Below are 26,101 nucleotides of genomic sequence, written 5' to 3'. Positions count from 1 at the left end.
TATTCATGAAAAGCGCCGCCTGATTGGCGGGGAAATACTTTCCGTGACTATGGCAACCTCCAACCAGCACCGAGTTTATCGGCGGATGTGAAAGTCTGTTTGTGTATTTCGATTTAGAAGCATTTACTAACAAAATAAAACAACCATAACGAACAAAATAATCAGATTATCATACAGAAATTTGAAAAAAAAATCAAAAATATGTATTCAAGCATTCCAGCGTCAAAACGAAACGTCAGAGCCAAATGTTTTACTGGCCAATCAGGTATTGCTTTCTTGAATATTAATTAACCGTCCCTTGCGTGCCCTACGTTTTCAGATTACTTCTTCGTCGTCTTTTTCTCCCCCCCCCCTCCTGCTTCTTCTTCTTCTTAAACGTAAGTCTACAGCCAACGTTATTGTGTATTACCGCCGCCTAGTGGATTGGAGTGGAGTTACACGGATTTCCCAGAAAAACATACGGAAGTAGAAGCCTCACTAATATTCATGAGGGACGCGCCACCTTATTGGCCGGTCAAATGGTGTCCGTAACTATGGCAACCTCCAACCAATACGGAGTCTAACGGCAGATGTTTTTACATATTATAAATTATTTCTTCACATTATAAAGAAATAATTTTGGAGCAATATACAATTTGTTGTTGTTGTTGTCATTTGTTCATTTTTTAATTGCTGTTTTAATTGCTCATTTTTAGCATGGAAGGTGCCAGATCGAAATAACCTTTGTTTTGTATTTTTAAATTGTTTGGTTGGATTTAGTAAAATGCTAAATGTTTTTATTAAAGTGTATTTAATATTTAAACATCTGTCAGTCAGTAAAGTGTCATTTTTGTTCAAATTTATTTATTTATTTATTTAACCGCAAGTTGTTGAAAAAGTGCTCTAACTCTTTTATTGTTGTGAAATAAACTGATAAAGTAAACTGAATTATACTGATCCGCTTATTCCATCCCTGTATCTGTAAAGGAATTCCTTTACAGATACAGGGATGGAATAAGCGGATAAGTATAAGTATATAATTGACCATTGGGTTTAAGTAATTGACCAACTAAGATAATGTTTTTGTTAAAGCAATTTTACAAAAAGGTAAATTGGTTTTTAGGAATAATGTTAATGAGATAAAGGGAGCGCTGCGTATGTGAGTCTGGAGAGACCTTCTGCCTTAGAGAGCAGAATCCTTCCCTTTAGAAATAAATCTCTCTGAAGCCATAAATTCAATTTCTTTTGAGTTTTTTTCAATAATGGGGGAAATATTGGAAGGGCGTCTTGTTTTGCAATCTTTGGTTATAACAACTCCTAAATGTCACCTGATTTTTAACAGGGATATTGCAAATAAATGGAGTTGTGCAATTTTTTAATTGCCATTAACTCACATTTATTTATATTCAAGCATAAGCCAGAAGCTTTTGAAAATGAGTCGATTAAATCTAAAGCAAGAGGAATTTGAGACGCATCTTGCAACAACAGAGTGGTATCATCAGCCAGCTGACTGATAATAAAATGTCTTTCTGCCAGCCTAATGCCACTTAAACCACTTTGCCATATATATGTTGCCAAGAACTGAGAAACAATCAGGAAAAGGTAAGGAGAGATTGGGGCGTACTTGTCTGATACCACAAGATAAATTAAACCAAGGAGAAGTTCCATATTTTAGTTTAATTTATAATTATTATACAAAGTTCTAACTGTTTTGCAGAAAAAGAGCCCAAAGCCACATTTTTCCAGTGCTGTAAGTAAAACGTAATAAATGAATTAAACGAGTTTGTTTGATGTCTGGGTTTGTGTTATCTAGTAACAGGAGGTGGAAAGGTTTCACTGACCAATCAGGTAGAGCTTTTAGGAATATTAATAAACCTTCCCCTCGCCGTCCTACGTTTTCAGATAACTTCTTCGTAATCCCTTGGATTTATTTCCAACACCAACACAACTGAAAAAAAAAAAGAAGAAAACACAATGTATGTGTAAGTATGTGTGTGTGTGTGTGTGAGAGAGAGAGAGAAAGAGAGAGAGAGAGAGCTTTGAAATTTGTGGAGCTAGCAAAGCCCATTTCATTACATCAAACTGAACACCATGTATATGTATACTATGTTACCAAAGGTTTTGGGACGTCCCAGTCTTGCAGTCTCCACTCTAATTCATCCCAAAGGTGTGTTTGAGGTGTCATCCTCAAACTGTTCCCACAAAGTTGGGAGCATGAAATTGTCCAAAATGTCTTGGTATGAAGCTGAAGCATTAAGACTTCCTTTCACTGGAACTACGGGGCCGAGCCCAACCCCTGAAAAACAACACCTGAATTCAATGATTTGGAGGGGTGTCCCAATATTTCTGGCAATATATTGTATATTAACTCCTGTGCTCTTCTATAAGCTCACTTTTCTCCATCATACACTCACGGAGAGAGATTTGGACACTTTTATTGCTGTTTGATGGAGTATCTGTTATCCAAATGTTGATCTGAATAATTTATGGACCTTCCCTCATTCCAAATAAAATTAAACAGCTCTATTTCAAAATTAGTCATAGATATTCCCCCTGTAACCTTCGTCAGATTCTCCGTCATGTTTGTTTTGTGATGCTGAAGAAGAGTCTATTCTACATCTGTCCTGCCACTGTCCATTCACTAAGTGTTTTTGGTCAGAAGTTACCGTGTTTCTATTCCTTTGTTGTAAGAAAATTGTACAATTCACTGATACTATTATTTTTCTTTCAGATGTGTGCTCTAAAGATGTTCATTTTGAGTATACTGTTATGTTACTCTGTCTCTTGGGTAAATTTAATATTCACAAAGCCAGAGTTATTCATTGTAAACCCAACTTTAGATTATTTTGTTCTGATATTAAGTCCCTCTTCTCCTGCTTTAAATACATGTCAGAAACTCAAAGGCCTCCAAAACTTACTAAAATTACTAAAAATACTATTCTTGACTCCATTATTCAACACCTTTAATGTTTTATGGTGACAAAGATGTGTTTTCTATGCTTTTGTAATGTCTGTATGCCCCCTATTTCTTCTGCTTCTGTGTTATTATATATATATATATATATATATATATATATATATATATATATATATATATATATATATATATATATATATATATAAAATAAAATAAAATAAAAAAAATCTTGACACGGACATTTTCAATCATATTTTGAGAGCCACGGTCAGAGGCGTTATGGCGTATTACTGCCACCTAGTGGACTGGAGTGGAATTACGTGAGGTGGAAGGCTTATTATTATTCATAAAAAGCGCCGCCTGATTGGCGGGGAAATACTTTCCGTGACTATGGCAACCTCCAACCAGCATCGAGTTTATCGGCGGATGTGACAGTTTGTATGTGTATTTCGATTTAGAAGCATTTAATAACAAAGTAAAACAATCATAACGAACAAAACAATCAGATTATCATACAGAAATTTGAAAAAAAAAAAAAAAAAATCAAAAATAGGTATTGAAGCATTCACGCGTTAAAGCGAAACGTCAGAGCCAAAAGTTTTACTGGCCAATCAGTTATTGCTTCCTTGAATATTAATTAACCGTCCCTTGCTTCTCCTACATTTTCAGATTACTTCTTCTTCGTCGGTTTTTTTCTTCTTCATCTTGCTTCTTCTTCTTAAACGTAAGGCTACAGCCAACGTTATTGTGTATTACCGCCGCCTAGTGGATTGGAGTGGAATTACACGGATTTCCCAGAAAAACACAGAAGTAGAAGCCTCACTAATATTCATGAGGGACGCGCCACCTTATTGGCCGGTCAAATGGTGTCCGTAACTATGGCAACTATGGAACGAGTGCAGTGCTGAACAGAGCTCTATCCTCCTCCATCAGTTCTAACTGCAGCTACAATCTAAAACATGTTGCACTGAAGCTTTAAGAGAGTTCCTGAAACTTTCTCATCTTTCTTGTTTGATCTGGAAATCAGCTTTTTAAAGATGCACCAATCAGATTTGCAGACAAAATGAAAAACAAAGTGAGGTGAGTGAGAGGAAGGGAGCTTGCCCTTGGATTTATTTCCTACACCAACACAATTGAAAGAACAAAAAAAATGTACAAAAATGTACACTACATAATTTATAAATACATTCAAGTGTATAAATTAGAAAATACACAAAATGCTAATAATACAATCCACACAATGCTCTATGGATAAATCTAGTGTCAGTTCAGTTGACTGGCTAAGATGCTGCTACTTCCCCTCGAGTTTTTGGTGAAAGAGTGTAAAAGAGAAAAGGCACAGCAACAGAAAGAGTTAATAATTTCATCAATCCCTGGATAGGCCGAGCGAGACCGGATCGGCATGAGAGAGAGATCTAGTCAATCATAAATTAACAGGACATTGGTGAAGAAGGCATAATTGAGCGAGTCTTTTCCACTAGAGTCCTCATTGTACGAGGGTTCAATAAATTACGGCTTTAAACGGCATCAGGACAGATTCTCATTTAAATCCTAGTTTTGTTCAAACGGCACTGATCAAAGTGCAAATAAATTATACACAACCGCAGCCTCGAAATCGTACCTCTACATACAGGTGGGAGGCTGAACACACACACACACACACACACACACACACACAAACATACATACAAACACACAGACAACATCCAGTATATATATTCTGAAAATTCTGTACACACACACAGGTCCCATCCCTGCTTTGACATATAGTAGTGTTCCATGTAGTGTAAATGAGAATGCTAAACATAGACAAGGCCCCGCCCCTGTCCATGGGCCTGTCTCTGGAGCTCCTCCTCATCCTCCTCTCCGGAGTCCTCGTACTCGATGGGCTTGGGGCAGCTGTACGGGTGGCCGTTATCGTCGAAGAAGCGGCGGAAGGTGAACTCGTAGAAGGCGTGCTCCGGGTGCTTGCCGTTTCTGAACCAGGCGCTCAGAGTGTCATTGTGGTTGCCGTCGTCACTCCAGAGCTTGTCTGGGTCCACGGGGTCGAAGTTGGACGTGTCCGTACAGTGGGCGATCTTGGGCACGTGAGGTGGTGGGTGTGGCTGCTGCCTCATGTCCACGCTAAAGTCAACATGCCTGAAAAAGGCGTGTGCTTTGATCTCATCTGCCCCGTTCTTGCCCAGCCGGTCCTCGGGTCCACGACACAGCTTCACGATCAGATCGGACGCCTCGGGGCTCAGCTTGGCCTGAGGGGGGATGTGCAACGCCGTCTGCCAGTTTATCACCTGAGAAGTGAGACGCACAAACAGAACATCAGGATGGATTTTTATCAAACAGTTATTATTTTGCTCACTCCTGTGCTTATTGTTTGTTAACAAGATCTGCTGGAGTGGTCCAAAGTAAACAAGACAACATGTCCCACATACTCAGAGACACAGGCTCACCTAAAGTATATGTAAATAACAAAACCTTGACTGAAACGTTTTCATATTTTTGTCCTGGGTAGATTTTAATAGCTACCCTGTTTTATAGACTCTCAAACAAACCCGTGTATTTATATAAATCATGTGACAATCTGAGATACAAATTTAATATACTTTCCAGACTATATTAATATTATAGGATATTTTGTATAGATTCCTTATATCCTCCTGACTACCCACAGCTCAAATGTGTCCTCTCTAGAGGACATATGTAAACTTGAATATCTCCCACCTCCTACATAATACTGAACTAACTCCTTTTGTTCTGTAAAGAGGACATTTAGGACTTTTAAATGATACCAAATTTGTAGGGGTGGGGTTTTGGGAACACCCTCTTCCCCTTCAAAGAATATGATGTCCATCATCAGAAGGACATTTTATGGAAAGAAGAAAATTAAATGCTTAATCACTTTCATTGAGCAAATTTTCTCTTGAAATGTTAGTTATTTTTTTATATGAATCTCTAAACACTTTAAATAATTTTCTAAATGTCATGTTACATTATTTTACCATGATTGGAGAGTGTTTAAAAATGTGGAAATTTGTAGTTATTACCTCCTATTTTGCATTTTTCCCCCAAATAAGCAGGAAGGTATTAACTATCATTCCCTAGTTGTAGTGCTACAGCATGTCAAACTGCTTAAAGGGGATAAATACTTTTTAAAATAACGTTTAATTCCTGGACATTGTCGTGTTCTGGTGTCTGCAGCTCATCTGCGAATCGGTACTCCTGTTACTGGAGACTGAAATCCGAGCTCTGATGATCTGCACTGTTTATTGCTTGTCCTACTTTCACTCCCTACATTACTGTTCCACTATTCAGTTTTATTTTGCATTTATTTTTTAAAATCTCACCTTCATTTGAGTCTCCAGAGGAGTTGTAGCCAGGAAAGGAGGCTGGCCGACCAACATCTCGTACAGAATCACGCCCACGCTCCACCAGTCACACAGCTGTGTGTAGCCTGCCAGAATACACATGCGCGCACACACAATATATTTCAACAGCATCATGATATACTGCATCTTGTTCATCTAAGCACAGAAGTTGTATTGGTGCCCAACTTGTATGTATAAAACTTGCCATTAATGTATATAGTGTTTGTACAATAGTGTGTATGCTGACACTGTGCATGTACCTGTGCGCAGGAGCACCTCTGGGGCAATGTAGTTTGGTGTGCCAACTAATGAGTGTGCCAGGCAGCGCTGGTGCTGTCTCGCTGCTCGCCTCTCCAGCGGTTTGAGCCGATCACCACAGCGGCAGTTCGACGGGTCCTCCCACTCCTTACTGAAATCCATACTGTCCTGCCTCACATGATCACCTAAAAGAGAGAGTATGTGTGTATGTGTGTGTGTGAGTGAGAGAGAGAGAGAGAGCTTTAAAATTAGTGGAGCTAGCAAAGCCCATTTCATTACATCAAACTGTACACCATGTATATGTATACTATGTTGCCAAAAGTTTTGGGATATGTGCCTTTACATGCACTTTAGTTGGCCCGCCATTTGCAGCTATAACAGCTTCGACTCTTCCGGGAAAGCTTTCCAAAAGGTTTTAGAGTGTGTTTATGGGAATTTTGGACTATTCCTCTAGAAGCACATTTGTGAGGTAAGGCACTGATGAGAAGGCCTGGCTGGCAGTCTCCACTCTAATTCATCCCAAAGGTCTTCTATCAGGTTGAGGTCTGGACTTTGTGCACTGGTGTGCAGTCATGGTGGAACAGGAAGGGGTCATCCTCAAACTGTTCCCACAAAGTTGGGAGCATGTAATTGTCCAAAATGTCTTGGTATGAAGCTGAAGCATTAAGAGTTCCTTTCACTGGAACTAAGAGGCCGAGCCCAACCCCTGAATTCAATGATTTGGAGGGGTGTCCCAAAACTTTTGGCAATATAATGTATCTCATATAATGAACATGTCAGTCTTTAAAACTGTGGTCACTACTGAGTCATATTATTGGCCAGAATGTTTTACTTTAACTGAATACTAATTTTTTTTTAAGAATAAACAATGGTTGTGTAATTTTTCTCCACGTTCCAAACACAATTGCTGTTGCTGTACAAAGTCTGCTATAGGCTTTCCATAAAATCTGAATGCTGATTTTGTCTTGCTGTCATGACATTTTTTTGCTGTACAGATCACAGTAATGGCTCATTTTGAACACGGGGAACACATCAAACTAATCCTATCAACCAAGAACAGGCATCTGAATCTACAGTGGACTCACGCTCTCCCAAACTGGACAGGTGAAAACTGGAAAAGATGTGAACATGAACTTGACCTGTACTATCATTATTTTTATACACTGTGCTTCTGCCACATGATTGGCTGATGACGTAAATTGTATAATAATTCTCACTGCACTTGTTCACTCCCATCTTACCGCTCTGGTAATACTTGGAGTCGTGTGTCCAGCGGAAACCTGTGCATAAGCCAAAATCTGTGAGCTTTATATGGCCGTCTTGGTCTATCAGGATGTTGTCTGGCTTGATGTCACGGTGAATGAAGCCCATCTTGTGCACGCTCTCGACAGCGCACGTCAACTCTGCGATGTAGAAGCGTGTCAGCTCCTCACTGAACACGCCTAGGCGGATCAGCAGGCTCATCATATCACCACCAGGGATGTAGTCCATGACGAAGTACAAGTTGTCTTTGTCCTGGAAGGAGTAATAAAGCCGCACCACCCACTCGTTGTCCGCCTCAGCCAAGATGTCCCGCTCGGCCTTGACGTGCGCCACCTGGTTCCTGAGGAGCACGTCCTTCTTGCGCAGTGTCTTCATGGCATAGAGTGTCCCCGTGTCTACCTTGCGTGCCAGGCACACCTCACCGAATGCACCCACTCCCAGTGTCTTGATCTTTTCAAACATGGATTTTTCCATTTTGGCACGCTTCAGTCTGATGTAGTTCGATTCTTTCTGCGATAGCATCATGCGCATCTGCTCTTGGGCGTCCTCGGACAAACCGACCTGTAGGTTTGATACAAGTATACAGGTTACACAGATGTTTAAACATCCACCTAACTAAAGCACTGGATTATTACAACACACACCATGTTACACAAATCAGCACAATCTTAGATCATTAAAACATCCATCTGTTAACTGGAGTTTGTGTTGATCCAACACGATCATACTGCCCTCTCCCATCAATAGAAACTTGGTGCTGCCTTATGGACTAGCAGAACTTTTTAAAGAGCTGGTATTTAAACTGGTTATAAAGCTAAACATTATGATCAGATGTAGACTTTCTACATGGCATGTCCACTCTAGTAATGTTTACTATTCTGCTTTTTTTGATAACAGAAACATTTCTATGTAAATTATTCTATTCACAAAAATCCCTGGCATCAGCGACTTGCATTCCACTTAAGCTAAGCATGCAGTCATGCAACACAAGAACTCCTGCAATAACAATACTGCAAAAATAATTCACTCTGTTTCATGCCAAGTATGTTTGCATGCTTTTAATCTACAGAGCCTTACTTCTTCAGCTGTCTGCGCAGACTATTTGGCTGGCAGGAGAAAGTGTTACACCCTCAAACCCAGCTGCCATAGAGAGAAAAAGCAAGAGAAAAGAAAGATAGGGCTAAAAGTAAAGAACAAACACCAAGAGAGTGGAGTAGAGCCTCCCATTTAGAGCAAGACTGGAAAAGAGAGGCTTGGAGAAAATGGAAGATCAACAGAGGAAAAACACGGGGAGGTAAAGAAGGGGTTCTAACCCGCTGCATCTCGCTCTCCAGTTGCTTTCTGCGACGTATTCTTTGTTGGTGGTTCTTCAGAATGTTCTCCACATGCTGCTCCATATAGAACTTGAAAGCCTGCGGTGAGTAAAGCTGCACCCTTCCCTCCCCCCGCCGCTCCTCGTCCCGTTTGTTCTTCCGCACAGGTACCGGAGACGTAGTGATCTGCTTCTTTTCCCGCTCTGTGTTGCATGGGACGGTCTCTAAGCCATCTGCACGCTCACTGGAGCAAGTGCTGGCATTGTCCGCCTCATCTTCAGCACCCTCATCCTCCTTGGCATATGAAGCGGCTGGCGGCGGCTGCTGCAGGAGATGCTTAGGGTATGGAGGTGGGGGACCTTGGTAGCTAGGTACCTCCGAGACTGGCATTTGGGACACAGGCATGGAAGATTCCTGATATGGAGAGGGGGCTGGAGGTGGCTGTTGCTGCTGCTGAAGCCAAGGTGGGTGCGTTGGTGCGACAGCCGTGTGCAGCTCAGGTTTGGGAACACGTGTGCTCTTGACTGGCTGTAGGACTGGTGCCTGAGTGATGGCTGTGACTGTGGTAGCAGAAGGCTGTGAGCTAGCTGCTGGTGAGCACTGACGTGTACCTGGTGCAGCGTTTGCGAATGAGTTCGAGCGTGCTGGCATGTTGTGAGGCCAAGATGGGGATGGAATATCTGGACTGTTGCCATTTCCAGAGGAAGAAGGAGGCTGCTGTGGTAAAGGTCTAGGCTGGGAAAGGACCCCTAGGTTATACATCTCCAGGTTGTGACTGTTTCGGTTGGGCACCTGCATCTGCTGCGCAGTGGGACTGTGCCCACTTGCCTGAGCTAAAGGGTATGGAGGGGGAGGTGGAGGCTGCCTGCCGCTTCCCACCATGCCCATGCCATGTCCATAGTCCACCTGTGCAGAGCCGTTCTGGGGCCAGGAGGGCGAGTAGTTGAACTTATTTCCCCCAGATCCCTGCATTATAATGGGCTGACGCCCCATGGGCACAGGGCTGATGCCTCGCTGCGCCTGGGCAGGAGGGTTTGCGTAGCTCTCAGCCCATGGCCCCTGAGGAATAGGTGAGATGCGAGGTACGAGGTAGTCCATGTTCCCAGAGTAGCGTTTGGTGGCAGGGTTTGAATCCCATGAGGAAGGTGAAGGATTCACCCGCTGACCACCAACTCCAGCTGCATGACCCTGGGGATAAGTTGAAGGTCGAGGGAGGTCAGGCTGAGGGCTGGGGCTGTTTGAGCGGTATAGACCGCTGTGCCGCTGAGTAGCCAAAGATTCCTTGGAGCCCTTCCAGCTTGGTCGCCGCAGAACTGGCTGCTGGACATGTGAGGGGCCTGCATAGGCAACACACACTGTTAATGGATGAAAACACTGTTCACTGTAATTACAGCAAGTCACCAGTTTATTAGCTGCACAAAGCAGGGTACAAATTGCTGATTCAGAGTATATGAGATTATCTGAGGAAAATTTTACCATTCCTTTTAGTCAAAATATTCAAAAGATTACTTCAGCCAAAAATAAATATACACATTCTTCCCATTACCCCAATGTACTACTTTGTACATACACTATATTGCCAAAAGTATTCGCTCACCTGCCTTGACTCGCATATGAACTTAAGTGACATCCCATTCCTAATCCATAGGGTTCAATATGACGTCGGTCCACCCTTTGCAGCTATAACAGCTTCAACTCTTCTGGGAAGGCTGTCCACAAGGTTTAGGAGTGTGTTTATGGGAATTTTTGACCATTCTTCCAGAAGCGCATTTGTGAGGTCAGACACTGATGTTGGACGAGAAGGCCTGGCTCTCAGTCTCCGCTCTAATTCATCCCATCGGGTTGAGGTCAGGACTCTGTGCAGGCCAGTCAAGTTCATCCACACCAGACTCTGTCATCCATGTCTTTATGGACCTTGCTTTGTGCACTGGTGCACAGTCATGTTGGAAGAGGAAGGGGCCAGCTCCAAACTGTTCCCACAAAGTTGGGAGCATGGAATTGTCCAAAATGTCTTGGTATGCTGAAGCATTCAGAGTTCCTTTCACTGGAACTAAGGGGCCAAGCCCAGCTCCTGAAAAACAACCCCACACCATAATCCCCCCTCCACCAAACTTTACACTTGGCACAATGCAGTCAGACAAGTACCGTTCTCCTGGCAACCGCCAAACCCAGACTCGTCCATCAGATTGCCAGATGGAGAAGCGTGATTCGTCACTCCAGAGAACGCGTCTCCACTGCTCTAGAGTCCAGTGGCGGCGTGCTTTACACCACTGCATCCGACGCTTTGCATTGCACTTGGTGATGTATGGCTTGGATGCAGCTGCTCGGCCATGGAAACCCATTCCATGAAGCTCTCTGCACACTGTTCTTGAGCTAATCTGAAGGCCACATACAGTTTGGAGGTCTGTAGCGATTGACTCTGCAGAAAGTTGGCGACCTCTTCGCACTATGCGCCTCAGCATCTGCTGACCCCGCTCCGTCAGTTTACGTGGCCTACCACTTCGTGGCCGAGTTGCTGTCGTTCCCAAACACTTCCACGTTCTTATAATACAGCTGACAGTTGACTGTGGAATATTTAGGAGCGAGGAAATTTCACGACTGGATTTGTTGCACAGGTGGCATCCTATCACAATTCCACGCTGGAATTCACTGAGCTCCTGAGAGCGACCCATTCTTTCACAAATGTTTGTAAAAACAGTCTGCATGCCTAGGTGCTTGATTTTATACACCTGTGGCCATGGAAGTGATTGGAACACCTGATTCTGATTATTTGGATGGGTGAGCGAATACTTTTGGCAATATAGTGTATATGTATACAATATACAATGTACTACAATGTAAATATATTTGCTTTGCTCTTTCTATTGCTTTTTTTCATTTAAATTCCCACATGTTGATCATATAATATATAACAGTCTTTTGCAAATTATGAATTCAGACCTGTACCAGCTGCTTTGATAGCTGTATTAGTTGTGCGTGCTGCTGCAGCTGCCATCTGGTCTCTCCCTGGGTCCTGGTAGCTCATCTTACTGATGTACTCCAAAGCTGCCCCCAAGCTGCGACTGTTGGTCTGCTTCAGAGCCCAGATCACCATCTCCTATATATATATACACACAACTTTATAAACAGATATGCATTTGAAGGTCAGACTGTCTAACAAATGATTGTTCAGTTGCTGTTAAGTGTTAAGTTTGCACAACACAAACCACTTGCAAAGGATGTCTGAGAAGCAAGAAAATTTACACCGATCAGGCATTACATTATGAGTAGTGAGAGGTGAAGTGAATAACACTGATTATCTCCTCATCATGGCACCTGTTAGTGGGTGGGATATATTAGGGAGCAAGTGAACATTTTGTCCTCAAACTTTGTGTTAGAAGCAGGAAAAATGGGCAAGTGTAAGGATTTGAGCGAGTTTGATGGCTAGACCACTGGATCAGAGCCACCTACCTAAGCATTGTTGCAGACGGTGTACACCCTTTCATGGAAACAGTATTCCCTGATGGCTGTGGCCTCTTTCAGCAGGATAACGTGCCATGCCACAAAAATGGTTCAGGAATATGTTTGTTGAGCACAGCAATGAGCTTGAGGTGTTGACTTGGCCTCCAAATTCCCCAGATCTCAATCCAATGGAGCATCTGTGGGATGTGCTGGACAATCAAGTTTGGTCCATGGAGACCCCACCTCTCAACTTACAGGACTTAAAGGATCTGCTGCTAACATCTTGGTGCCAGATACCACAGCACACCTTCAGGGATCTAGTAGAGTCCATGCCTCGACAGGTCAGGGCTGTTTTGGCAGCAAAAGGGGGACCAGCACAATATTAGGCAGGTGGTCATAATGTTATGCCTGATCAGTGAATACTTGCAACAACATTACACTGACTGGTTTCCAGACTTTGTCACTGTGTTATAGGTATTTGTTATTTGTGACAATATGTGTGTTGGCCTGGAAAAACGTACAGGATGTCAACATGTGGGGGGAAAAAAACTAACAGTGCCCAAACCTTGGTCTTTCTTTTCACAACATGCTTTCACATATGAACTATAAGAAACCATAAATATATTTCAACAAAATATAATTTACATAGAAATGTCCATATTGCTATGGAGTATATCTAAAAACATAAGCATTTTTATTTCCTATAAAAATATTAAGTCATTCACTGAATTATCTGAGAATATTGTTTGTAGCCTGCAGTATCATACGGACATTAAAAACATTCTGAATAGTGCGAGACAGAATATTTTCTGAAACCGGTTGAAGGAAAAGAATGCATTGCAAGACAGAAAGAATGAGGAAGGGGACTAGGAGTATGTGGTGGTTGAAAACAAACAAGCAGAGAGATTCTTTGAGCCCTGTACTACAACTAAAACCCGTCTGTCCACATACCAATGCTGTCATACCTAAAGTATGTCGAACGATCTCCTGACGAGGGAACGTTGTTATCCTGGCCAACATGTGTTTACATACAATAAAGAAAAAGTATTCACAAACAATGTTCCAGATCATACCTCTTCAAACCCTGCAGCCAACAGCTCCTGCAGCATCTGAACATTGACCTCAGGGGCATGTCCCGCAGGGGCAGGCCCGTTGGCAAAGGGCTCAAGAGACTCGCGGATCTCCTGCAGGGCTTTGTGATAGGGGTTCTTATGGTTAGTGCTGCGCCCTTGCTGCCCTTGGGTCTCTACCTTGAGAGCGTCCGAGGGCCGGGACAGCGAGATGTTGCGCAGGCTCTCCCGGATCTCGTGCAACATCATCTGCTGACTGTTGCCGCTGTAGTTGCTCGCCGGGAACGTCTTGGGCCGCATTTGCCTGTATCCTTCGGGTCTGTCTCCTCTCTTCATGAAAAACACATGTGCTGTGCCAACCAAGGAGGTGAACAGAAGAGGTTGGCCAGAATGTGCCAGTAGTAGGGTGTTAACAACCTGATTCACCTGCGTAGGAAGATGAAGAACATGTTTTTATAAAGAAAGAATGTAAAAAACCAACAGCATCAAATCAAATCAAGGTTCACACTTCGGATAGCATGTCCAGTATCCCAAACAACCTGCACACAAAACCTCCATTATCTAATCTTATAAAAGGGTTTGCAGTGTGGTGCTTTCGACATAACACAGTTATAACGCAGTAATAACTTGTTAATGGCTAGGTGAAAGGTTTCTACCACATTCCTAAGCGCTGACAGATCAAACGAACCAGTTAGCCACTTCAATTAATAAAATTACAAAATGAAAAAATAATGAATATGTTGATATTTGGACGTGATCGATAAGAAGCCGGTGTGTGATTTATAAAATATCAGCTATGACTACTTTCTAACAGGGCCTTGTCTATTCATTTAAGCTAAGCTCTTCTATGACTATAGCTAAGCGACGTAGCTAACACGGCTAAACCTGGAGTAAATTTATTTCCCAAAAGCTAAATCGTTTTGACACACAACTGCCTGAAACACTTCTCCCTCGAGTTTGTTGGCTACATATAGGGAAAAAATATCGCTAACATAAATCTATCGGGCCTAGCTAGCAAACTACAAACACAAGCTAGGCTAACTTAGCTTCTTTTAGCGTTTAGCTAGAAACCCCGAAGCTTGTGGTGCAAAAAGAATTGATAAGCCACTTACCCTCGACTAAAGAATATCCATTTTGCTTGGGACAAACATTTCTAAAGCGGATATCTTTTCCAGAAATCATACAATTATTGAAATATTTTAAAATTTTTTTAGCTAATTAGCGCGTGAGGTCTTTTTTTATCGCTTTTGTATTGACACTGTCGCCTTGGTGCTCCGCCGGTGTCTGTCAATGTGAGCCGATGAGAATACCCGGATGTACGCGCACTTTACTCTAATTCCCAGAATGCTTAGCGCCTTCTAAGCCTCTCCTGCACCATCCTCAACACTTTTAATAAATCTTTTCTTTTAAAACAAATGATCAAATCTCAAAGTCCCTGCGATGAACTAGAGATTATGACAGTAAATATTTCACACATGCACGAAAACAACTAGCAACAACACCGGTTTATATATTTTTTTTATTTTATTTTTATTTTTTCCAAGTGCATTTCCATCCAAAAACAGTATGTATTTTCATTATGATTAAAGTCAAACAATTTAATCCGAAAAAAAATCACACAGGGACCCGTCTGTGAACATAAACTGCCTCCCCGTCTGTCCCGCACACTAAACACTGTCCCAGCACATCCAGACTGTTGACAGAGAGCGTCTGGCTCGGGAGCATGTGTGTCGTCTCCAGTCTTCCTTTGCTGGAGTCTCCATTCAGCCAGGCGCTGATGAGAGACTGGTTTCCACCTGCAGGAGCTGCGGCACTGCGTGACATCATGCTGCTGTTACGTCCTGACCGACAGAAAGAGCACAATATAAACCACATTTAAACCTTACAGAGAAGAGAAAAGGCAGATGTTGGCGACAATGTGAACTTCTGATCTTAAAGCTCACTTTTTAAACTGTACATTTATGGCATTTGGCAGACGCCCTTATCCAGAGCGACTCATATTTTACCTCATTTTTATGCAACTGAGCAATTGTGGGTGACAAAAAAACTGGGTGACAGCCTTTCAGAAAATGTTCAATAAAAATGGAAAACAATAAAAAAAGAGACAAAGAATACTCCACACGTTTACTCTCCAGTGAGTGTGTAATATGAATTTTGTGACCTTGCGAGGCATAAATCAACTTAAATGTATTTACACACAATGTCTATTCATTTACAAACATGAACAAAAGGGTGTATTTTTAAACAAACAATCATGCTTAAAAATTAAAGAGATCCAAAAACAGAGAAGCCTGCGGTTACTTGAAGAGTTGAGGACGACCTAAAATCAGCAGGAACAGCAGCTATACAGAGAGCAAAGAACATCACGATCATCTCCTTTCCTAAACCTTATGCAAAACTCCTGCTAGTCACATTTGGAGAAAGAAAGATTGTGTATATGATCCTAAGAACACCAACACCAGTGAAGCACGGTGGTGGGAACATTGTGATATGGGGCACTATCATGGAAGGAAACATGAACTGGGACATATTAGGAGATCAGAATTATTTAGATTTATTTAATAATAATGAAATGAAACAGAATAAATGAATAAATCCAATAAACAAACAAACCAGAAGTGTCTAAAAGCTTATTTTCCCATTACTGTAATTTAGTCACTTCCTTCCCCATGTTAAACCAGTGCAATAACAAAAGCAGCACTTGCATAGCAAAACTTAATGGATTCTTAAGACCGGTAATGATACAATAATAGTCAACTCTAATTTTTAGATTTAATAACAAATATTAAAAAATTTAGAGAAGCTTTATATACCTAGAATGCCTCCAGGAAATTATTACCACCATTAAATATTTAACAAGATCCCTCTTACCCTGCAGGAACAAAGGGGCATCAGACCCTGAGGACGTCTCCCAGTGGAGCAGAGAACCATCTTCCGAGCAGGTGAACAAGTGGTCTGGGTTTGTTGGGTGAAAATGCACCTCCCACACTTGATAGAAAAGAAGAAAAGTTCAACATTTACCGGACATCGGGTGCGTTTAATTCATACTTAAACAAATTAATTAGGAGCACAGACTCACTTTCAGCAGAGTGTGCCTCCATGAGCGAGAAGGGCATGTTGCCCTGACGCACATCCCAAATACACAGCATGCCGTCCTGACCTCCAGTAGCCACTATATGCTGCTGGTTTGGGTGTCGGTCCACGCAGTGCAAAGGAACCCTGTCTCCGGTGCTGCACAGACAACAGGGGTTATGGTCACTAAATATACAAACAAGCACCATTAGAGTGTGACACTTCCACAGTATAGAGAAAAAAACCAAAAGAAAACATTAGACAGTACTTCTGGAGCATGTTCTGAAGAAATTACGATTGTTTACCTCACAAATTCTATTAGTGATTTTATAACAAATAGTTTTGAAGGATTAGAAGGATTTGAAGGATTACAAGGATCCATGTACACTCCATGTACACTAGACTACTGAACTGGGGAGCGGATCGAGACGAAACCCACTGTTCTGTCCCTACAATCCTGTAATCTTTGCCTGGCAACCAAAGCTGTTTATAGACTACAAATACAGTATAATGGCATAAGAACATTGTACACTAAATATTATAATGGTTATAAGAGTGATTTCATAACACCCTCCTTCTTGCTTTGATAAATCACTGAGTTGGGATTGATTTCATGATGTGCCCAGACTAAAAATTCCATTAACTACACATTCCCAAAAAAGATGATGGATATTTATGTCTTTCTACTGTTACATTTCTAACACTAAGTGCTCGTGTGTGTATGTGCATGGTAGTCTTACAGCGCGAGGATCTGAGCAGGATCACTGCCCTGCTGCCTGAAGTCCCAGAGTTTCAGCTGTCCAATGGAGTTCACCGTCAACACCTCAGTCGTCCGCAGGAACGTCACGCCATGGATCGTGCTGCTGTCTGCATTTTCTGTGTGCGGATTTTAAAACAAGTTACAGTGGCCATATGAAGAAAACTACTACACTGAGAATGTGCTTTGTAACTGCTGATTACAACATTTATAGATTTTTTTTACATTTATCCTGCATTTTTTGGAGCCTGATGATTTGAACAGAATCTGCATGAGTGTGCATTTTAACGTAGGCCACTGTAAAACAAACGACGATGTGTCTAATAACGAGTGCCATTATTCAGCAGAAGACTCAATATACTGACCAATGACGCGCACAATGCCCCTCTGATCGGCTTTGTAGAGGACGACTCTCCCGTCCTCGCCCACAGAAACCAGCTCGGGACTGTTACACGCCACTCCGGTGCATGGAGCGTTAGCAAGCTCATAATGATGTGCCCGATCCCACATGTGAGCTACAGAGAGAGTCTAGATTGCAGAGTAAACACACAAGCAATTCTTTAACCTACTGCACAAAGATATTAAGGAAGGAATAAAACACTTTGCAAAATGTTGTTGTAGGAAAATAATCAAAGAAAGGCAGTGTAATGTGGCCTGATGTAAAGCAGAGTTACTACCCTAAAGTTGACTAATTTCCTGTAACAGAATGTACAGAAGTGTTTTTATTCCTCTTATACCACAAAGATTTACCAGTGATTATGATTCACAATACAAGTCATCAAAGATATTAATACCTGGTTTGTAGGATGGAGTTTGTAGACAGTGACTGATCCGGTTGATGATGCTGTAACTAGTCTGTCTTGATCCAAGAACTGTAATGGAAATGAATCACTAAACAAATGAACCAATCTAACAACCCTGAGGTTTATACCCACACAAAAAGAAGAATGAATAGAAAGCAAAACTGTTAAGCTGAGCCAAATAATCTGATTCACTCAAATAAGCAAAAATCATTGCTGTAATCATTAATTTAAATAATCTAGTGACTTTCTGATGAGACGGTTGAGACTGTCAAATAACAGCAGCTGTTATATGAACTGCGAAAGTAGCATTGTTTGACAAAAACTGTGTGTAAGAGCTTGCACAAGCCTACATCCCTAATGACCTATAGCTGATTATCACTGTTCCCAAAAAAACTCTGTTCCTTACAATTCATCACCAATCACTGCTCCCATCAATCAATCCAAGATCACTATTGTGTCTGCCACCAGCACAGTTCATTGTATTTCATTTCTTCATAGATAGGTAGATAGAGCAGGCATAACATTATGACCACCTGCCTAATATTGTGCTGGTCCCCCTTTTGCTGGCAAAACAGCCCCAATAGCGTTAGTATTAAGAAGTTATAAACTGTTGAAAAATAAATCACAAAAGGTGAGCCAATTGAAATGACATTGGTAAAAGGTCTTGTCCACCTGAGTGACCTCGGATATCTTGAAATTTTATTCTCACGTTATTTATACTATACAGAAACACAGAATATTACATAAATATGGAATCTGGCATGGTAATTATTATTTTCTGCACTGCTAAAACTATTAAGTCTTTAGAAACTCTTCCTTCTCGGACCTCATTTTTACATACAAATAATCACGACCATTAATTGAATATGCAAATTAGCCTATGGCGTCACGTGGAGACCAGTTTTGAGCATGCGTGAACTACTTTCCCCTGTAAAGTGTTGGTATAACTACTTACTTCCGGTTTGATTATCCAATGAGATCCAATGAACTCCAAACTCACCTGAAGGTCCAGCACATCACCGCCGTGTCCACATTCACACAGCAGCTGAGGATCGCCCTCCAGTTCATCCTCCATGGTGCAGCCTTCATTTTCTCCCACACTCCAGAGACAGAGTTTATTATCCTGAAAACACACAGAAGTCAATTTAGGCACGCGCTGTTTCTCGGGTGAAACCGAAAGTCGTGTCCAGACCCTGCTAGCTTAGTTAGCTTGCTAAGTTACATCCATGTGTCTAAAAGCTTTTCACCTCGTTGTCCCATGAGCCCGTAGCGAACACTTCCGGCTGCTGTAACGAAGCTGCTGAGACGGGTCTCCATCGCGTTTTGCTGATCTTCTGTGACACGTATTTCGCATTAATGCAGTCCATTTTCACCCATCTGTCTCGTGCTTTACTTGAGCTTATGCTAGTTGATGTTTTTCCCGCCCATATTTTCGACAAGCCACGCCCACATCTCGCGCTACAATTGGCTACGAGTTTGTTAGCTCGCACAACTAGCCAATCAGAGCAAGCGAGTGTTACACTAACGGCCAATCATAAATAAAAAGGCGTGGTTTTCTCATACGTTTCGCTCACTACGGTGGCTCAACGTTGGCAAAAATATGCGGTTCTGAAAACAAGCAACAATAAATAAACAAATTTAACAAAATCTTCACTGTACATCATTGAGCGAAATCTGGTCTAAAAAAAATAAACTAAAGCTCTGTAAAATTGTTAAAATAATATACAAATATTAAATAGAATCCTAGCATTACAATAACTCATTTTACAAAATGTAATCAAAAAATATATTTTACAGATTTAAACATGGGGTAAAATCACTGACAGTGACATTTTTATGTTTACTTTGGAAGGAGTCTTAAGTGTCAGTGCTTTGTAACAGTCAGAAATAAAGCAGCACTAAATCTGGAATAGGTGTGTGTCCACAAACTTTAGGCCATATAGCGAAAGCTATTTCCTAATAAAGAACTACACAACCCACAATTCCACAGTGCGTCCCCACCAATCCGGAGCGTCGTTGTAAATGCATTAAACATCCTGACGTCAGTTAGCTCGCGATCTCCCCCTGACGGTAGAGCGCGGCAGTGACACTCCCACTCCAGCCAGGCTACCATGATTTCTGCAAAATGCATAATAAATCCTTGAATAGACGCCTTGTTTTATTAGCCGCCATGAACACTACACACACAGCATACTGAGAGAGCGAGAGATCTCCAAAGGCACCCGGTGAGCGCGCGGGCATGCCCGGTGACGTACCGGCTCCGTCCGTGTGGGAAGTGGTGAGCGTGCTGGGCAGAGCGTTGTGCGCAGGCGCGGCTCTCACTGCCGCTCTCTACCTGATCCGCAGAGTGTGTTTAATAATGGCCTGGAAATCAGGAGGAGCTAGCCAAGCGGAGCTCGTCAACAACCTCCGCAGTAAGTGTTTAAACCACTAACACTTCTCTGCAGATTAGAAAAACTTAATGTATTAATAACCTCCATGCACGGAGTCATTGGTTTGCTCTTAACTGTTGACGACGTAACTAGCCGTAGCAACGGCGCGCGCGGCGCGAGTAAAAAAAAAAAACAAACCGAGGTCTTGCTGTTATGTTTAGCCACTGTATGCTAGCTAGTGTTTATTTTGGTTGTTTAAACATTGAAATTATTCCTTTTTCCAAATTAATAATTGCCAGTATTTTTTAAATATATGTGCGTCACAAACTTTTCTATAGCAGCTAGGTCAGTGTAACGTTACCAGTCATGTCATGTCATGCTAACCGAACCTGTATATGCTTTGTAATAATAATAAGATTAATTACAAAACCTCGACCTGTTTAAAGAGATTGAAAAGTCATAGTAGTTTGTCAGGTTTTGCTTCAAAGTCTGAACATTTCAGTCGTTAAATATATTTTGTATGTCGGTGTATATCTGCCCGAGTGCACGAGCACGAGATTTCACCTGACCTAAAATAACCCCATGACTCCTGTGTTAAAGTATTAATGCAGAGATATCCCATGCTATTCTGATAACCTCTTCTTTATATTTCATATTTAACTAATGTTTAATAAAAAATATCACTTCATGTATTAGCTAGGTGGGCGTGGCGGTGCAGCGGTCAATGGGGCGGTTTTGTGCCGCTCCTCGATATATCGACCGATATTACCGTCTGGGTAGAGATTGTAAACTAGCTAGCAGTTTCTTTCTGTTAACATATTGTATATCTAGAAGACTCGCTTGTGGCATCCTTTAATAAATCTAAAACTTAGAAAAAACATAAGAGGACGGCACAGCGACATAAACGTGTTCCTTTCTTCGTCTCGAAATCACATCAAATGTGCCGTGAATAGTCTTGTGAGCCTTTTTGTAATGTATAGTGAGATTTTCCTTGCATTAAAGAAAGGAGAAAGGAATAAAACTCTGATTAGAGGACAAGATTCATTTGCTGACTTGCTTGTCAATCATGTCTGCGAATACAGGAAGTCCCTCCTCTTGCACCAGAATGCCTATGGGGCTGTGGAGGGAATTTGGGTTTCAAAGGAAGACTGACTTTTTGATAGCCTGCACATCTTTCATCGTTAATACCTTCCTTCATCATCGCAGCCTAGAATCGGACTGTGATTCCTCTCTTGTGCTTGTATTCCTCCATCATCCGTAAATTCTAGCTGTCCTGACAAACACTAAAACAGACCTACCGTTTAAGTGAACGAGGCAGTGTGCCAGGCATTAACATTATAGTGTATACCTTAAGATATTCCTGTTTGCTTTAGTGGCTGAACACAGCCTCAATCTTTTCTCCGGCGTATTTGTAATCCCTGGTCTGCGATCTTGCCATTTGACACTCGTGTAGCGACCTAGCCTGCCTTGAAAAGAGCTGGCGTGTTAGCGCCCTGGCTGGCTCTCGTCTCGGCTCTGCCACATACCTGCCGGAAATAGCCAGGCCTGCACACACTGTTCGCTTTGACGTGATTAATCATTGCACAGAATGTCAATTGCATAACTCGGTGTGTGTGTGTATGAAGATATACAGAATATTTGATTGCCTGCATGTTATCTTATTGCATATTCGTGTGTGTGTGTGTCCGCACAAATTAAACTTGCCATGTGTCTGTCTTCAGAGAATGGCATCATTAAGTCGGACCGCGTGTATGAAGTCATGCTAAGCACAGACCGAGCCCATTTCTCCAGATGTAACCCTTACATGGATTCTCCACAGTCTATAGGTATGCATGAAGGTGTTTCCTATATACTGCTCATTATACCGTTTGATAATTGTTATATTGCAACAGCGACATAAACCTCTAACACAATATCTGTGTCCTGTGAGCATTCTTATCATATTAGAAATCCCAGACAAGGCTACCGGTCTTGTTTTGATGAATCATGATGATCAGCAAGTTCGGGTTAATAACGCGGACCGAGCTGTAACTCGGCTAAATCACAGCATCACCGGAGGGTTCAGAAATGCTTGGGGTTGTTTTTATAGTAAACCATTATTGTTTGAAAAACAAACAAAAAAAAAAAGGCTCTGATTCTTTTAGTCCTCTTTTACTACAGCAAATCATCAAATGAAGATTTTTCAATGCATTAAATCACAAAATGTCAGGCTTTGTACTCATTTATAGTCACATTTATAGCTATAGTCACCGTCTATGGTTATGTTTAATGTTTAATGTGATTGTTTGCAAACCAAGTTAGTTCCTGCTCACATACACAGCCAAATGTTTGCTCAAACCTGCTCATCACACTCAAATGTGTTGGTTGAACGTCCTGTTGCAGAGTCATTTGTTATACTGAGCTTCAATCTTCTGGAAAGGCTTTCCGGGAGATTTTGAAGCGTGAGCGTGTATGCTTATTCAGCTACGAGAGCAGGAGTGAGCTCAGGCACTGATTTTCAGTGAGGCATGATTTCAGTGTACAGTGAGGATGAGGTCAGGGCTCTGTGCAGGAAACTTCCATTGCAGCATTAACACACCATGTTTTCATGGAGCTTGCTTTGTGCACAGGAGTATTGTCATTCTGAAACTTGCCTTTTGTCATTGCTTTTCAGTTCCTTTTAATGAAGGGAAATTGTAATGTTACTATACATCATTAATATTCTAAACGATTGTGTGCTTCCAATTTTGTGTCTGGGGAACAACCACAGGAGTGTGATGATAAGGTGTCCACAAATGTTTGGTCATGCCGGAGCAGCTTATAGACTTTTTAACTTTTCTTGACTCTTCCTAAACATCTTCCAATGGCAGGCAATACATATTACGTCAGGAATCTGTCATGCAAGTCCCTATGGATGAGCTGTTGCTATAGAAACACTAATATAATAGAACGAGAGCGTTAAAATGTTATACCCGTGATTTGAATTACAGCCAGCGCTACAGTCTGAGAGGCTTGTTATAGAAAAAACAACACCAGTCAGATTTGTGAAATGAACAGCGCTGTGATTTCAGATATTGATACTAGATTTACTGCGAGACATTGCAGTGTACAGCAATATAAGGTGTGTGTGTGTTGATGATGTGAGAGCACTTTACTTAAGCATGCTGTCTTTTAGCTGTTCTGTGTTATAGACTAATGAATCTTTGTGCTACTTTTGAATTTCCACAGGATACCAGGCAACCATCAGTGCACCACATATGGTATGTTTCTTGTTCTTTTTTATTTCATTAGCCTTTTGTGACAGATCATAAATAGCTGGATAGAAATATCAATATCTCTCAAGATTCTGCTTCATGACATGAGCAACACCCTTACTTATAAAATCACTGTAACACCTTCTCATGAATTCAAGCAACGTTTCAATCCAGTTCTGACAGAATAACAAATCATTTAAAAAAAGCCGAAAGCTGTAAAGATGTTCACATTTGATTGCAGTCTTGCGGAACAGCATAAAGACACTGCCCAAGTGGAAGTGTGGCAATAACATGTAAGCAGACACAACAGACCAGAAATAGTATAAGTACTTTTCATAAAGCACCATGCAGTTTGTTTTTCCTATCAAACTTAAGCCAGCTACAGCGCTAAATATATGATTATATAAAACATATATTATGAAATTATGACACATGTATGACCCAGGAAAAATGCCAGCGTTTACAGAATATACTGTGCATGTACACTGTATTGCCAAAAGTTTTGGGACATCTGCCTTTACATGCACATGACTGTAATATAGCCATATACACCCGACCTTTGCAGTAATAACAGTTTCAAATCTTCTGGGAAGGCTTTCCACAAGGTTTAGGAGTGTGTTTATGGGAATTATTTTACCATTCCTCTAGAAGCACATTTGTGAGGTCAGGCACTGATGATGGACGAGAAGGTCTGTCTCACAGTCTCCGCTCTAATTCATCCCAAAGGTGTTCTATCAGGTTGAGGTCAGGACTCTGTGCAGGCCAGTCAAGTTCCTCCACACCAAACTCTCTCATCCATGTCTTTATGGACTTTGCTTTGGGCACTGGTGTGCAGTCATGTTGGAACAGGAAGGGGTCATCCCCAAACTGTTCCCACAAAGTTGGGAGTATGAAATTGTCCCAAATGTCTTGGTATGCTGAAGCATTAAGAGTTCCTTTCACTGGAACTAAGAGGCCGAGTCCAACCCCTGAAAAACAACACCTGAACTCGATGATTTGGAGGGGTGTCCCAAAAGTTTTGGCAATATAGTGTATTCTGACTTCCTTCATTCATCATGGTTCACTCTCGAACTTTCTTGCACCCATAGTGAGGCTTTGCTCAGGATGGGTGTGTGCGGCTGCATTTAGAGATATTTCATAAAGCTAAAGAACAGTTGTTCCACTTCCTCATCCTAAATAGAAAGATTTTGTTTAAGCCAACAGCTGCTATCTCCTCTAAATGCTGCCAGTGCATAACGGGCATCAGACTTTCTAACAAAGCTGATCATTTGACTCCAGATAGCATACAGTTGGACTAGTGCCATGAGAACAGGTGCTGATATCTGTGTGTGTGTGTGTGTGTGTGTGTGTGTGTGTGTGTGTGTGTGTAGCATGCATATGCACTGGAGTTGTTACATGATCAGCTATATGAAGGTGCCAAAGCTCTGGATGTGGGATCAGGCAGCGGCATCCTGTCAGTCTGCTTCTCCAGAATGGTGAGTCACAAATTATTGCAGTATCACTGTGTGACGTCTGTTTATTTTTTCCATTGTGCTTCTTCATAAGGCTCTTTCAGTGACATGAACAGTGCTTCACATGCTTTGATAAGTTATCCTAAATTAAGCAGCAAGCAAGCTTAGTGCAATCAAGTCGTTATATTTAAAAAAAAATTCACAGAAATGTATAATGGTGCATGGTCTTGCGTTTACGTGCTCATGTTTGTTGCATTTTAAACACTTTACGTGTTTTGAATTGCAGGTGGGGTCGAAGGGGAAAGTCATTGGGATTGATCACATAAAGGAGCTGGTGGACGACTCGATCAACAACGTTAAGAAAGATGACCCAACACTGATCACGTCAGGACGCATCAAACTTCTCGGTAAGGTAAAGGTCCACAGTTGCAGATTCTTAAACATGTCCTCCCTGAAGTGTCATCTACATGTACACTGTCTAGCCAAAAGTTTGTGCACTCTGACAATCACACCCATATGTGCTTGTTATCATATTCCAGATTTATTCCCTCTTTGCTGTTGTTATAACTTTCATTTTTCTGGAAAGGTTTTCCACTAGATTTTTGGAGTGGATTTGTGCTTATTTACAGACAATAGCTTTAGTGAGGTACTGAGTAGGGCTGCAGCTATCGATTATATTAGTAATCGAATATTCTACCAATTAGTCCATCGATTAATCGAGTAATCTGATAAGAAGTACTTTTTCTTTATTAAAGAGGAATACTAAATATGTAAGGGAAAATAAGACAGGTCTCTTAAAATGAACAACTA

The 26,101-nt window shown here is 41.6% G+C and overlaps 3 protein-coding genes across 9 annotated transcripts in view; 1 reads left to right on the top strand and 2 right to left on the bottom strand.

The window, feature by feature from the left end:
- Nucleotides 1–3,977: 3,977 nt before the first annotated feature.
- On the bottom strand, nucleotides 3,978–14,914 carry lats1 (large tumor suppressor kinase 1). Of its 2 annotated transcripts, none has more exons than XM_058391753.1 (8): nucleotides 14,716–14,914; nucleotides 13,607–14,029; nucleotides 12,033–12,189; nucleotides 9,093–10,429; nucleotides 7,758–8,340; nucleotides 6,519–6,701; nucleotides 6,238–6,344; nucleotides 3,978–5,184 (listed from the first exon to the last, which is right to left on the bottom strand). In XM_058391753.1, exons 2-8 carry the CDS (start codon nucleotides 13,937–13,939, stop codon nucleotides 4,696–4,698), a joined length of 3,189 nt encoding a protein of 1,062 aa, XP_058247736.1. In that variant the 5' UTR covers nucleotides 13,940–14,029; nucleotides 14,716–14,914; the 3' UTR covers nucleotides 3,978–4,695. The 2 variants fall into 2 exon arrangements, with proteins under 2 accessions (XP_058247736.1, XP_058247737.1); XM_058391754.1 differs by having other exon boundaries at nucleotides 12,039–12,189.
- A 214-nt stretch (nucleotides 14,915–15,128) lies between these two features.
- On the bottom strand, nucleotides 15,129–19,685 carry nup43 (nucleoporin 43). Its single transcript, XM_058391761.1, has 8 exons — nucleotides 19,483–19,685; nucleotides 19,236–19,358; nucleotides 18,227–18,304; nucleotides 17,798–17,960; nucleotides 17,416–17,551; nucleotides 16,683–16,834; nucleotides 16,475–16,591; nucleotides 15,129–15,444 (listed from the first exon to the last, which is right to left on the bottom strand). Exons 1-8 carry the CDS (start codon nucleotides 19,600–19,602, stop codon nucleotides 15,218–15,220), a joined length of 1,116 nt encoding a protein of 371 aa, XP_058247744.1. The 5' UTR covers nucleotides 19,603–19,685; the 3' UTR covers nucleotides 15,129–15,217.
- A 703-nt stretch (nucleotides 19,686–20,388) lies between these two features.
- Nucleotides 20,389–26,101, top strand: part of pcmt (protein-L-isoaspartate (D-aspartate) O-methyltransferase) — an 11,345-nt gene continuing 5,632 nt past the window's right edge. The window contains exons 1-5 of one of the 6 annotated variants that reach the window (XM_058391765.1): nucleotides 20,397–20,649; nucleotides 22,329–22,433; nucleotides 23,815–23,846; nucleotides 25,211–25,315; nucleotides 25,578–25,698. In XM_058391765.1, coding sequence (XP_058247748.1) covers nucleotides 20,475–20,649; nucleotides 22,329–22,433; nucleotides 23,815–23,846; nucleotides 25,211–25,315; nucleotides 25,578–25,698 — 538 coding nt within the window. In that variant the 5' untranslated portion in view covers nucleotides 20,397–20,474. Of the gene's footprint in view, nucleotides 20,650–22,328; nucleotides 22,434–23,814; nucleotides 23,847–25,210; nucleotides 25,316–25,577; nucleotides 25,699–26,101 lie in introns of all 6 variants that reach the window. The other 5 variants (XR_009204731.1, XM_058391764.1, XM_058391763.1 and 2 more) reach the window with 5 other exon arrangements.

The sequence above is a fragment of the Hemibagrus wyckioides genome, linkage group LG06 (genome assembly GCF_019097595.1).
Source record: "Hemibagrus wyckioides isolate EC202008001 linkage group LG06, SWU_Hwy_1.0, whole genome shotgun sequence".
Taxonomy (NCBI): Eukaryota; Metazoa; Chordata; class Actinopteri; order Siluriformes; family Bagridae; genus Hemibagrus; species Hemibagrus wyckioides.
Note: the sequence above shows the minus strand (reverse complement) of the source record. Positions and strands in the feature narration are given on the sequence as shown.